The sequence below is a fragment of the Pocillopora verrucosa genome, chromosome 8 (assembly GCF_036669915.1).
Source record: "Pocillopora verrucosa isolate sample1 chromosome 8, ASM3666991v2, whole genome shotgun sequence".
NCBI classification, from domain to species: domain Eukaryota; kingdom Metazoa; phylum Cnidaria; class Anthozoa; order Scleractinia; family Pocilloporidae; genus Pocillopora; species Pocillopora verrucosa.
In genome coordinates, this window is record NC_089319.1 from 21,406,788 (window position 1) to 21,421,216 (window position 14,429).

Genomic DNA, 14,429 nt, shown 5'->3' on the forward strand with positions numbered 1-14,429 from the left:
CTGGTTGAAGCTGAAGTCTTGGTGAGATTTACCGAAGATCTTTAGCGCTAATTTCCCTCGCTAGGGTCGGCCCTTCTGGTGGTCACATTATGAGAGCGATAGAAATATGGCTAATAAAAAGATCATTTTGTACAAAACCTCTTTCGTTTTCAGACTTCAAGTAACAATTTTTTTTCTGTTAATTCTGTTTGGCATACCGGTATACTTCGACAATATTATAGTTTGTCGGTGTAAATAATATTACACTTCGTGTCCCTTACACAACCCATAGATGATCTTTCTGGCCAGGCTGCTAAGTCAGTTAATAAGGACACGAGGCGAGAATTTTTAGGAGAAATTCCTCTTTTCGGTAAATTTTAACGACTGAATCAACGATGTATGAATCTGAAGGATTATATGAGGGAGAGGTAAGGATTTTTTGTTTCTTATGACAAGTTATTCAGGTATGTAACTTCGGATTCGTTTTGTTTTATAGTTCTAACAAATAGCACCAAGAAACGACAGATCACTTTATCACCAGATGTTGATTGTCCCAAAAGTCGATTTATTGTTCATCTGTTTATTCTAGGGTGGCGCACCAGATGGAGAATTTTATGGAGGAGGAGAGTATGAGCCTCCTATACATGATAAAGGAGGTAAGAGACCTAGATAGCATTGCATATAGCATAGAATTGGAACACTTTTTTACGTCACAAGTGTGTTTAAAAGTGTTTTTAAAATTGTTTAGCAGAAAATTATTTGTTTTATCGATCTTTTTTTGTAATATGTTTTGACTGGCTTGAGAAAAGGGCTAGATTTCCACACAGCCCCATGCTATTGTAAAACAAATCTGTTTTCCCAATGGCAATGTATTTTTTTGTCATTGTTTTCTCTAACCAAGAACTGAATGCGTAATGTAGGATGGGGCTGTGCGGAAATCTTACTAGTACTTTATGATGGTTAAAATTTGATTAGCTATGGTTTCATTTTGGTGAAGCTAGCATGTTAAAGCCTGTCTTAGCTTCAGAATACAAGGCCAATTTTCAAGGTGTATTTGTGAAGGGTGTTTGATGGCTTGCATGTTAGTTTGAATTTTTTCCCCAAAGAAAGAAAAGGGAAAAAGTTGACTGATGAGCCACCAAACTGCTTAGCCTCTCACTAATATACCTTAGACACTCTTAAAAATAGCCATTGTTCCATAAACACAATCTGAATGACGATAAATATTTTTGTTCCATCTTTATTCAGATTTCTTTAATTTTATTTTCATTACCATATTTTGTATTCATTAGAAACAAGAAAAAAATATGAGCTAAAACCACACCTAAAATTGTATCAAAAATCTTTACTATATTTCTCTTTTTTATGAGTCAGGTATAGATCCTCAGTCCTATTCTCATATACCAGAGGAAATACGAAGATTTATTCACTTCTTCCATCAGCATGTCACTGACCAGGTTAGCATGTATTTCTTTATATGATTTTATCCTGGTATGGTTAACTGAATGTTTGGTAATGAAACCATACAAATTACAGTTCCACTTTACTGAGGCCACTCAACTCTTAAACTTCCTTTAGTGATCAATAATTTCTCCTTAGTATTATTGCTACAGTGATTTTAGAGATGCATGCTCTCTGATTGGTCAAGGATTGTATAATATCTTGCTATAATCATCTTGTGCAAGGTGATTATAGTATTTCAAATTTGATCATCAGGTAGTGATAACTGTGATAGAACAAAATATAATCCAACAAAACACTAAAGATGCTAGTAAACTTGGTGTCACACTTTTCAAAAGGAAAAAATGACATTTTTGCTGATTGAATTAAATAAACCTGCTAAATTCTAGTGGAAACTGGTTGCTTATCTTGATACAAGTAATCAAAACAATTGTAACAGATTGTTATCAACAAATAAAAAAGAATTTACAACAGAATTCGAAAGCACCTGAGCAATTATACTAAAACAATTCTTCGCTTCTGGTTCAGTGAAAATTGTTGAATAGTCCACTTGTCTTCATCTTGAGGATTTTGCAACAATATTCACCTCACCTTCAGTGAGTAATTGTTAATTACAATATCAATTCATGTACAGTATCAAGCAAACAGTTGATGGGAATGAAGAAAAACATCAGTTAGGGGATTATTTGGTTGATCCAATACCAAATTTTACAAAGTAACATCATAATAACTACATACATTAAAAACCTGTGTATAAGAACCTTCAATTTTAAGAACCTGTTAGGCTAAAATTTCCCAGTTAAGTATCCCACTTATAAGCACCATCCTAGGCTAGATTCTTAATACAGTTTCTTAATTTTAGAATGTAGAATTTGTTTGAATTTGATACACTACATCCCATGCAATACAAAAAGATAATAAAAAATGGCCAGAACACCAGAAGTGTTGTAAGACCACAATACTGTACTATTAATACATCCATAGCTGCACAACATATCCAAATGTGTACATACAAGTTAACCATGTAAAGCAAGGCACTATGAGGCTGGCATACAGTGCAGGTTTTTTTTTGGTTTTTTTTTTGTTGTTTTTTTTTTCAATAAAAATTAAGAGTGGGATTATGAACCTCAGTGGGTTAATTTCACAGGAAATACCATTTGTATAAGAACCCATGGTGACTAACTTGAAAAAGTCTATGTTCCTATCTGTGGGTTTTTACCGTAGCCCACAGTAAGGAGAATTACTATTAAGATCTTGGGAGAATAGGGGTTCACCACAGCAAAAAAATCCCACCACCTTTTTTTGGTGGTCAAAAGGATCAACCAGGGCAAGTTGGTAATTGTAGTGCCATATTCTCTTGTTCATATTTTTCTTTCTCTTTATCACCTTGTTACTTAAAATGGTTTGATATCTGAAGAAGAAATCTCTTTTGTGGTCACTCTTGGGTTCAAAAGTGTTAAAATTATTATATAATCATATCTTCCAGAATCTCTATGACATTCAGTTCATCTATGAAACAAAGTAAGTTCATTGCAATGTCGAATATATCTTCAAGTGAATTAGTGTTGTACTCCAGACTCTACTTTTTGTGATAAGAAGTCTTTGAGTTTTCTAAACATATCTTTTTCCTTTTTTGATCCAGTTTCAACAAATTGACTGAGAGATATTTTGAAAAATCTCCTTGGCCTGAACCTGAATATGTTGCAAGCCTTGTGGATGGAGGTGTGTTTTAACTCTTTACACCCTAACACCAGTATTCATATTCTCCAAACTGTTCTCTGTTCATTTACTAAGGTGCTGACAAGGAGAATTTGTCTAACAATCAGAAGTTTCTTTAGTTGGTGATCATTTCCTTTATTCTCATGCCATTAATATGTGATTCAGGGGTGATATTGTAAGGAGAAATTAGATGTTAGTCACTCTTAGGGGTAAAGGGTTAAAGAATAAGGACATGCATTTTTATTTACTGAACTGCTGTATGTCTTTCTGCCTGTCCTGATATTTAAATGACTGCATAGTTCTATGAGCAACTAACTAACAAACTGACAGAACCATGAATCATCTCTAGTACATGTGTTAGGTTGCTGCTAACTGTTGTACCACTCTACTCTCATTCGAATTGTTTGAAGGACTAAGTGAGTTAATTCTTGAAGGAAATCGGACAGTTACCTTTTTGAAGCAGGGTATTGATCTATGGCAGTGTTGCCTTGGTTGTCTCCCCAAGTAAGCTAGTGAATTTGCTTGCTGTATATGGATGTGACCCACATTTATGTCCAGAAATACATGCACAAAAATGGCAGATTTGAAAAAATTTCATTAAACCATCTGAATGTTCATAGATGTGATGATTTTGGTGAATTTTAGTCAAATTTGTCTAAGCGAAATCAGCTTGGTGGATTTGACAATTTTGACGAATTTTCACATCTTTCATTACTGCATGTATTTCTCGACATATCCAGTGACCCATTACCAGCACCTTCCCTTCCTTGACTATCTACCACTTAATTCGAAGTGGTTTAAAAATAAAATAATGATGTTTTCTTTCTTGTAGATCAAGTGTTTTTGATCCTTTACAAAGAGCTGTACTACAGACACATCTACAACAAGCTCAAGGTGAGGCTTTTAACCCAGTAACTCCCAAGATCTGATTATTATTTCTCCTTTCTAGCTGGAACACATTTCCTCATAAATTACTTGTGAGAATTTAGTGTTAGGTCAGGATAAAAACTTCTACCTGGTACGTTTGAGTATTTTCATTACCTGTTTGCTCCTCACAATCAAACATTAGTTAGCTATGTAATAATGTTAAGAGTTAAAACCATTGTAAAATATTTTTCTAAACTGTATTTTTATTCTTTGTATATATTCAGCCAACACTGGAAAATCGCTTCGATTCTTATTTCAACTACTGTGATCTTTTCAACTACATTTTGAGTAAGTTTAGAATTTTAGAATTTTGTTTTTTGTACGGTCTAAATTTCCAATTTTGAGTAAAAGAATATTCCAACTTATTTTTGAACACAAAAATACAAACACTCATCAAATATACAATATCTTTCAGACACAGATGAACCAGTACCTCTCAGCTTGCCCAATCAGTGGTTGTGGGATATTATTGATGAGTTTATTTACCAGGTTAGAAGCTTTCCTCCAGAGTGGAAATTCCTCTTACTGACCAAGTGTGAGGTCCATACTATAACTTAGGGACCATTTCTTTCCTGCTCACAATTTATGGTCCAAGCACATGAAAGTCTGTTTTCTTATTACCTTTTTGCTTCATAATGTAATCAAAGGAAGAGAAGAAGTTACCTGTTCATCACCTCTGGAAGTTAAATGAACAGTGCTTAATGTTGTTAATGTTGTGGCAGATGTTTACATGAATTGGTTGCTTTTGAAACATTCAGTATACTTGACTTTACTTAATGAATGTATAATTAATCATTGGTTAATTTGAGTACACTAAATCCTAAGGAATTTGATTTGATTATTGTATGTAAAAAATTTTCAGTTCCAAGCATTTAGCCAGTACCGATCAAAGTTGTTGAAAAAGGGAGAAGATGAAGTGGGAACTCTAAGAGCAAATACAAAGGTATGCAAAGTAAAAGAATGTATAGAGAAATACATGTAAGTACTGTAGGATTCAATAGAGGCACTTTGATAAGATGTTGTTTCATCCCAGACTGTCTTTTGATCAAACTGGAAGTTGGTGTGCTTGTTTTGGGAAGGGTGGAAATCCAGAGAAATAAGGGCGTAGAAATTATGATCCACAAGTACTTTTTGCTGAGTCTGAAGCTTAAATTAGGGCAAATGTATTGTGTTGAAGAGGTTACTTGTAATGGTAATAGGACCAAGAAGAGTCCATTTAATCAAAACTATGACTGTCACAGAATTTTAGTGACTAATGGGTTATACATTTCCATGAAATAAGCAACATTTTAGTCAGCAAAATTCATGACAAGAGTGCATGCACATGATGCATTCTGTCCAATTTCACAGGCATAATGTGTACACTGTCCAGCTTACAAGCACGATCATACAGTGTCCTGTTAGTGCTCAAAACGGGCTGGTGATAACCAATCATGTTTGAGAATTTTTCATAGTTGTGATTACCTGATTAATCAATATAGGAGGGGCTTTGAAGATTGAAAATGATCTTCTCCACTAGAGAGAAGATAGTACAATGATGATGAAAAGTACTATAGTTATACCAGATTGCCATTCAATCATTTAATTTATCCTGATCTTTAAGAGGATCTTATCTTTCAGATTTGGAATGTTCACAGTGTGCTCAATGTGCTGTATTCTTTGGTGGAGAAATCCAAGATTAATCACCAGGTTGGTAGCTACAAAATATTTTTAATAAATTTCTGGGGCATCTTCACTGTAACTTCTCAGTTATTTGATGTCAAAAAATCTTGCAAACTGATTCCCGTAAATGTTGATTACAACAATACACATCAAGATATTTTTATTGAAGCGCAAACTCCACAGCTTAGGGGTTAGTTTCCTTACTTGTATGGAGGTTCTTTCTTCTTAGTGGTATGTATCCTACAAAATGACTGACTTGGACCTAAGTGTTAGTTTTTGTTGTTTATATCTAACTCGGAACTTGAGCCAAATGGCCCTCCCAGCCAGAGCTTATCCCAGTGTCCTTAACATGAAGTTGCAAGGAGTATCACTACTCACCACTGGATAGGATGCTAGTTCATCACAAGGTCACCCCCCACTCCACCTCCAACCAATTTATCAGGCTTCCCTAGTATTTCTACTCCTGGGTGGAGAGAATAAAGTGTTTTGCCCAAGAACATAACACATTGACCTGGCCAGGTGTTGAAGCCAGACCTCTGGACCCAGAGTCCAGTGCACTGACCATTAGGTCACCCTACCTCCTATTTAAATTCATGACAAATTTATCAACACAAGATTGAAGATTTAATTTATGTTGATCTGACTGTTTTTTTTTTTTTCACAGCTTGAGAGGTATAACCAAGGGGGTGACCCAGACTCAGTGGCTGGTGAGTTTGGAATTCATCCACTCTACAAGATGCTGGGTTACTTCAGTCTGATAGGTTTGCTGAGACTGCATTCACTGCTTGGTGATTATTTTCAGGCCATCAAAGTTTTAGAGAATGTCGAGCTAAACAAGAAGGTAAACTGAAGAGTTAAATAACATAGTTAGAAATACTGGTGTCTAAGAGTGCTTAGATAATAATCACAATGGTTAGTTATAACAAAGGTTAACATTATGAAGGAGAAAGTGAAAACTCAAAATAAACACCATAACTGACAAAAAGTTGAGGAAAATAATAGTAACTTAATTGCAGTCAGTTTCAGTCTTGCATTGTTTTTGTGGAGTTGTAGCAAGTTTTGCATACCAATCACAGGGTGTTAAGCACAAGAAAACCAATCCTTCATTACTTGACACTGAAATGCAAGGAGCTTTTTTTCGTTTTCACTTTTCTTTTTTTTTGTTTTTTTTTCTTACCTTGCACAAGATTTTTTGGGGCTGCATTTCTATGTAACCTACATATAGTACTGGGAATAGGTAGCATTCACTAGCTGATATATTTTCCAGTTCTCATAATCAGTTTTTTGGATAAATATATGTTATTTGCCGGCTGGGAGGTCCGTATGGTGAAAAACTGTGACCGAGGTCTTGAAAATACTGCCCGAGGCCATAGGCCGAGGGCAGCATTTTCAAGACCGAGGTCACAGTTTTTCACCATACGGACCGACCCTTAGCCGGTAAATAACATATTTATTGTTTTTAAACTTGACGAAATTCTTTCCGAAAGAACCCGAATGATTTATGGCCGTAAATACGGCAAGATCTTCCATAAACTGAACAATTTTTGAGTGAGTAAATGGTAGTTAAAATAGAGGTGATGCAAATTTAAGAGAGATGCCTCAGCGAAACATTTTCATTTCCGTAACGATAAAGGTAATTTAAAAGGCTTCCAAACAAACTTTGAAACATTATTTTTACAAGTATCTGTCACAATCTGACACCTGTCAATTAGAGAGCGCGCAAGAAAAAAAAAGCGTAGGAACATTTGAAAACCAACAGAAGTAGTTTGGCAAGGACTGTCACGACAATATTTTCTTCAAAATCAGTCAATGATCTAACGGAAAGCATTATTCACTCTCATCGACCATTCATTCATGTACGAAGATTTACCTCTGTTCATTAAGTAAACGGCGAGGAAAGTAATTGTGAGTAAGTTCAAATTTTTTATTTTGAAGTTGTGAGAGTTTGCTCGTTTGTTTGCTGTAATGGCATGTTTAACTCTGGTCTTTCCTTCACAAAAACTAAATTTGAACGGCACACTCCAACGAGACACAAGGGAATGTAATGCGGCCTTTTCTCAAAAAACATCCTTCAATTTCTGTTGTGCAATTTAAGGTACAAATGTTCAAATTGAACGGAATTGGAAAGACTCACCGGGAGCGTATATTTGTTGTAGAACTTAAATTAAAACTTCGCTCGCTTTTTTTTTACTATGAACAAATTGCTCGAGAAAATTCAGATATTAAATGAATGAAAGTTCCATCGTTCAGTTTAACTGTAACCAAATACCTCACGTTTCAACTTTCTGGGTACTTTTTGTGAACGATTAAAATTAATTGCAGACGGTTTTTAGGCCGCTTGTCAACCAACGTAATGACACTATTGCTTACACAAATTCATTCTGAAAACAATATTTTTCTGTCAACCAAAAAGATTTGATAGAGAGAAAAGAGAGGATTCATAAGTTATTTATCGGCTTGAGGTAGTGACCGACGTGTTTGCTTTAAAATACTGCCCAGCCGGAAAACGAGGTATATTTATGAAAAATGACAACGAAAGTTGGGATGTACTCGGCGACTCACGAAAGCGTTACCGTGGCCCGTGGGCAGAGATAGGAAAATACTGACCGGGTTAAGAACCAATCAGATTGCAAGATTCGTTACCGTGCCCTCTAAAAAAACAATAATGTCTTGATATTGTGAGGAGAATTTCAATGTAAATCTCTTTCATTTCAAATCACTCACTGTGTGATGAACAATTTATTTTTGAGATGCTTGCTATACCAATTCACTGTACATCAGTGACATTTATGTTGGCTTCCAACAGAGTCTATACTCAAGAGTTCCAGCTTGCCAGATCACTACCTACTACTATGTTGGGTTTGCCTACCTCATGATGAAGAGGTACCAGGTAAGGAAGGTCTAGTGGCATGAGGCAGGAATGAATATATAGTTATAGAAAAAAGTCTGACCGGAAAATGTTGGGCTTGTGTTCAAGGCATACTAAAGCAAAATATTTTGGGGTCCAGCCCAATCTAAGATAGTTCTTTCGCTGCATACATTTCATTGCTGATGGACCATTTGCTGGTGACCATTTAAATTTGGGCTTGGAAGTCAGGATTTGCACTATACAGTGTAACAGGAATTCTAATTTTCTCAACCATGGCCTTTATGATTGTTACCAGAAGATGAATGAACCCTTATCCTCCCTCAAGTGTAGGTGGTAGAATCTCTTTTCCCCCTTGTTTTGGATCATCAGATTGCATATTTTATCCAAAACATCAGATTGCATATTTTATCCAAAACATCCGATTGCATATTTTATCCTCATTTGAAGTTGTCAAGTTATGAATTTGGCTTGAAGAAAAAAAAATAAAGAAAGAACAACATCCAGGAATCCTCCCTCCTGAAGTAGGGTAGGATATCTCTATGTAACCAGAATTATAGAACATGATCTGTTTCTATTCTAGGATGCTATTCGCAGTTTCTCCAATATTCTGCTTTACATTCAGAGGACCAAAAATATGTTCCAAACTAAATCCTATCAGTATGAACAGGTGAGAAGTCCCACAAAGGGTCATCAGCTTAAATAGAGTCTATTATTTTCAAAGAAGGTTTCCACAGACACTGATCTCTTTCTGTCAGACATCAGATAAGAAAGTGCATTGATGTTTACTAATTAAACATTGAGGTCAAGATTTTTTTTGCCCTCATCAAATATCACACAGAGAAATCAAGAGCAAGTAATCCTATTGTTTTAGAATAAATCTACTGGTCATTCAAAACTTCACAACAAGTTTGTTTTGGTTTTTAGGCTGCCCACTTTTGACACCATCTATCATGGAATATACAGCAAGCAGCTATCTGTTCCATGATAGATAGATGATAGAGTTTGTGGTATTTATACTAATGAGCATGACCTTGCCAACGTTTCAAACCTATAGATAATGAAGAAGAATGATCAGATGTATGTACTGCTGGCCATCTGTCTGACATTATGTCCACAGGTATGTAGTTCTCATTCTTATGGATAAGTCATCATCTATTTCCTGGGGGAGTGGGGTCAGAGGATTTTGGGATGATCACATTTTTTTCAGGGGGAAAGGAGGGGAATCACTCCCAACAGATCATGAGGGGGAGGTGGGGGGCTTGAAAAAAATTATGAGCCAACTAACTGCCAATGAAAGGGGATCATAAGATCACAGAGCCTCATAGGGGGATTAGATAAAATTTATCGTGACACAAACAATATCCTCCGTAAACCCCCCCCCCCTTGATAAATTTATGATCAGTCCCTTTTTCAACCTTAGTTGTGGTTAATGTTGGCTTTTCTCGTCAAACTAAAAAAAACCTTGAGATTTTACAAAGATTTGCTTTTGTTGCAGCGAATTGATGAAAATGTTCACTCACAACTGAGGGAGAAAAATGCAGATAGGTTGCAACGACTTCAGCGTGGGTATGTTGAGTGTGTTTTTGTTTGTTTGTTTTGAAAATTCTTCATTTGTGCACTGGAACAAGGTGACCTTCCCAAGAGTTTGAGTGCACACAAGCATTAACTGTATGTACTAATTAATTTCTTCAATTATTTCTTAAATTTTCTTGACACAGAGACTTGCAGACATTTGAGGAGTCGTTCTCGTATGCTTGTCCTAAGTTTATCTCCCCAGTCCCTCCGAACTTTGACGCCCCTCCAGCTAATTTTAACAGGGTAAGGACATTTAAGGGCAATCTTCAAATGGTGCTGCACAACTTTGCTTCAACTCTACTTGATTGTAGAGTTTTTACTGAATAGTTGAGATAGTTTTATTTGCTCTGGTTAGCAGTTGTGATTTCTCCACACTTTCAGTCAATTTACAGAGACGCGTGATCTACTTCAATGAATTTTTAATTCGTTTGAAGATAAACTGGATCGCATGAGACTTTGAAATGTGAGCTCTTGAATTCTTCATCACAATTGTGTAACCCTCTAACCTCTAAGAGCGACCAGCATCTAACTTCTCCTTACAATATTACCACTGAATCACTCTGTAAGGTCATGAGAATAAAGGAAATGATCACCAACTAAAGAAAGTCTTAATTGTAGGACAAATTCTCCTTATCAGCAGCTTAGTAAATGTACAGAGAACAGTATGGAGAATATGCATACTAATGTTAGGGTGTAAAGGGTTAAATCCTAACGATTTTTTTTTTCGATTTTACAGTTGTTTCAATTGCACCATTTTTTTTGTCTTTTCCAGGAACCGTTTAATCTTCAGCTGAAAGTTTTCATGAATGAAGTGTCACAGCAGTCTCTGATACCAGTGATTAGAAGGTAAGGTCTAAAACAGAAGTTTTTGTCAGTTTAGAATCAGCGTGGCCATCACTTGACTTGCTTTCAACAATCAAACTTACGTTGCCCAAATAACATTGTAATATTCTTTAGACTGCTTTTTGATTTAGCGTCGTAAAACCAAATTCAAAAGAATCATAGTAAGTCAGGACTAGGTAAAGATCACCAGTAGCCAATGAAAACCAGGCGCTACAGTAACCAACGTCAAATGTGGGAAAAACGTGCTTAACAAAGTTGCAATTGCTTTAGTTTTGTATCTGATTGGCTAGGTGAGTGGTGTGAGATGTTTAGACCAATCGTCGTGCGAATGAAAGCAAAACCAGTGCAGTTCGTTTCAGTTCCCCTATTCTATAGAATTGAATGCTCCATTCTGCAACTGTGATTGATAAGTTTTATCAGAGGCGCAAGTAAACCTCCATTTCCATCATGGGAAGTTTGTTTGCCTTTTGTTTTTTTCAGCTATTTGAAGTTGTACACCACAATGCCCATCGCAAAGCTTGCTGCATTTTTAGACATGGTGAGTTAAAAGAACCTCTTCCGCAGTGAATAAAACACTTTTTCTTCTGTTGTTTTTGGTCCAAGAGAAGGGAAAACAAAAGCTTCGTTCCCTCCACGGAATGGGTTTCAATCTTGACACTTAAGTTATTGTGTGTGTTCCTTGTGTAGGATGAGAGTCAGTTCAGGACCCAACTGCTCTGCTTCAAGGTAAGCCTCTAAACAAATTTTTCACAGGGTTAGTATGGTATAGTGCAGTTCACAACATTTGGCGAAAAACTATCCTTTACTTGTCTTGGTAACCCTTGACGCTTCCCCTTCACAGCATAAACAGAGGAATCTTGTGTGGACGAAAGGAACAGATGCTCTTGAGGGAGAGCTCCAGTCTTCCTCTGAAGTGGACTTTTACATTGACCAGGTGAAAAAAATAATTCCTATCGTGACAGTAACCAACCCCAGAACGTTAGATATGTGTTCGACTATTTGACGTAGAATAAATGTAAAGTAACCCCGACGACCCATCAGATCACTGGGTAATATTCCACGGAGCCAATGAGAACTCAAAGTCAAAACAAGCCAATCACTTAAAGCGCAGGAAAACGTGGGGAGTCAAGTCGTGACTGGGTTTGCTTTGAAATCTGATTGGTTGAGACGGGTGCACAAGGTTTTTCTTTAGACCAATCATTACAATAGGCAAAACCAAAGTGGTATATGCGATTGAAGATGGCTCTAATTGCATAAAGTAATGGATGATGAATTTGTTTGTTTGTTTTTTTTTAAAACTGTACTCAATTTACAACTTATAAGATCATCTCAAATATGTTCTCTGTAACAAATTAGTTTTCCTCCTCGCAAAAACGGTCGTTTTTCTTTAATAAATACTTTCCTCCTTCTTTCAGGATATGATACACATCGCAGATACGAAAGTTGAACGGCGGTATGGAGATTTCTTTATTCGACAGATTCACAAGTTTGAGGAGGTGAGACTTACTGGTCCCTCATTCCCTACAAGTATGTTAATAAACTCCTGCTATGAGTTACCTGCTCCCCCTCCCCTCCCCCCTTATCCACCCTTGTGGTTACAAGCCAATATGCATGTTTTGTGGCCAAAATGACATTGGTCACAGAACACCCAGAACTAAGAAAAGAAGGCAACAACTACTTTCTACAGAACTGTCTCGTAAAATAACGTGATAAGTGGAAAGTCTTAAGAAGTTATGAGATAGAGCCGAGAACGAACAGTTGAAGTGACGATGGCCAAGATGCCATAAAAGAAAAACGGTATTCACCTATAAAGCGAGGCTGCAAGGTCTCATTTATCGCGCTGCGGCACTTGCAGCTAAGCCCGCGAATTTCAAGCTGGCAAGCGTGTGAAAGATCTTTGAGGGGTGTGGTCTCATGCCAGAACCCTCGCGGCCCCCTCCCACTTTGTCCCCCCAGTCGGATCCCGGAAGGTTCGCTTCTCGTGTCGTAGTGTTTCTTTACATAACGATCGCGATCTGTTGCTTCACGAAAAGGTGATGATGTTTGAGATGCTGCTGCAAAGCAACTTTTGACGTGATACTCGTTCTTCCTCTTTTAGGTCACTAAGAACATCCAAGCAGTCCAGTAACACTTAAACAATCACCTGAGGAAAGATACCGTAATAACTTAAATACCGTAATAATCAGTAATAACATGCATAAACGAGAAGTACCTTTGCCAACATATTACAATATTCAGCAGTCATTTGATGGAAAACAGTGTATATGCAACACGTCATTAAAAGGTCATAAAAGGAAAATTACTATGTCAGGCTGTAGTGAATCATGTATGTGGATGAAATACCCACAAAACTATCCTCAATAGCAAAACTAGAACAAATACAAATAGCTCAACGAATAGTATTTGAGAAGATTGTGGTCATGCATAAAGGACAACAGAGAAAAATTAAGGGTGCAATATGCAATGTACCTGTAGAATGTGATCAGACATGTAACACCGGATAGATCTTGTATAATAATACTTAAGCTTAAGAGAAAGTTGCAATCTAGAGATGTTTATTTTCAAGCATCATGACCAGAGTTAATACAGCAAGTTCTTAACTGGCTCAAAGTACATAATCCATTGTACAATTTGTAGATGTACTAACAATATTGATAGCAACCTCACAACTTTACAAAATGATGCAGACGATAATGAAACACATCAACAAGCTACATCAAACAATGTCACAACAGATAGTGATCCTGCTTTGGAGTTTGATGCAAGAGAAAATGATAAATTAACTAGTAATGAAGAAGAAAATGATGACCCCTTAAATGAATATAGAGCCCCAGTATGCGAGACATGCTTAAGAGTCAATTATACCAAACTATCCAGTGGTGAATGCTCAAGTAAAACGCTCGATACGAAGCCCGAGTGAACGCTCCCCGAGCGTCTAGTTCTAATTCAACTGTCCTTCATCCAATGATCCAGAAAACAGATTTACCATACTACACTCGCGATTTGCTAATTTGCTTTTACTTAGGAAAGAAGATTTACAACACAATTGAGTATACAATAGTAACGCTGTAACACAATAAGAGGCCTTTTCTCGGTCATAATCGGTCTCGAACACTAGCACTTAAAATTCGAGAAACACATGTGCCGTTGAAGAGCGTTTGAGAACGTTTGGTCAGAGCTGTTGAAGAAGGATCAAAGCGGCCATCCAAATCTTTGAAAGGCTCTAAACTACGACGTACATCAAATTTGACCTTCTCGAAAACTGGTCTCAAATTACATACTAAAAAAACAGTGATTGCGTTTGTCCTTGAGAACCATAGAATACGCGACAAATACTTACAAAAAATACTTTTATACATTCACCATAAATAAAATTATATTTACCAATGGTGAA

The 14,429-nt window shown here is 36.6% G+C and overlaps 1 protein-coding gene across 1 annotated transcript; it reads left to right on the forward strand.

Annotated features, from left to right (window-relative positions):
• The first annotated feature begins 296 nt into the window (after positions 1 to 296).
• LOC131779413 (eukaryotic translation initiation factor 3 subunit L-like) lies at positions 297 to 13,334 on the forward strand. The gene is made up of 22 exons (XM_059095960.2): positions 297 to 407; positions 569 to 635; positions 1,354 to 1,436; positions 2,927 to 2,961; positions 3,083 to 3,162; positions 3,992 to 4,053; positions 4,311 to 4,374; positions 4,502 to 4,575; positions 4,949 to 5,029; positions 5,707 to 5,775; positions 6,413 to 6,589; positions 8,555 to 8,638; positions 9,198 to 9,284; positions 9,672 to 9,734; positions 10,113 to 10,183; positions 10,336 to 10,435; positions 10,965 to 11,038; positions 11,516 to 11,573; positions 11,723 to 11,761; positions 11,877 to 11,969; positions 12,451 to 12,531; positions 13,134 to 13,334. The coding sequence occupies exons 1-22, from the start codon at positions 375 to 377 to the stop codon at positions 13,161 to 13,163; spliced, it is 1,605 nt and encodes a 534-aa protein (XP_058951943.2). The 5' UTR covers positions 297 to 374; the 3' UTR covers positions 13,164 to 13,334.
• The last annotated feature ends 1,095 nt before the right edge of the window (positions 13,335 to 14,429 follow it).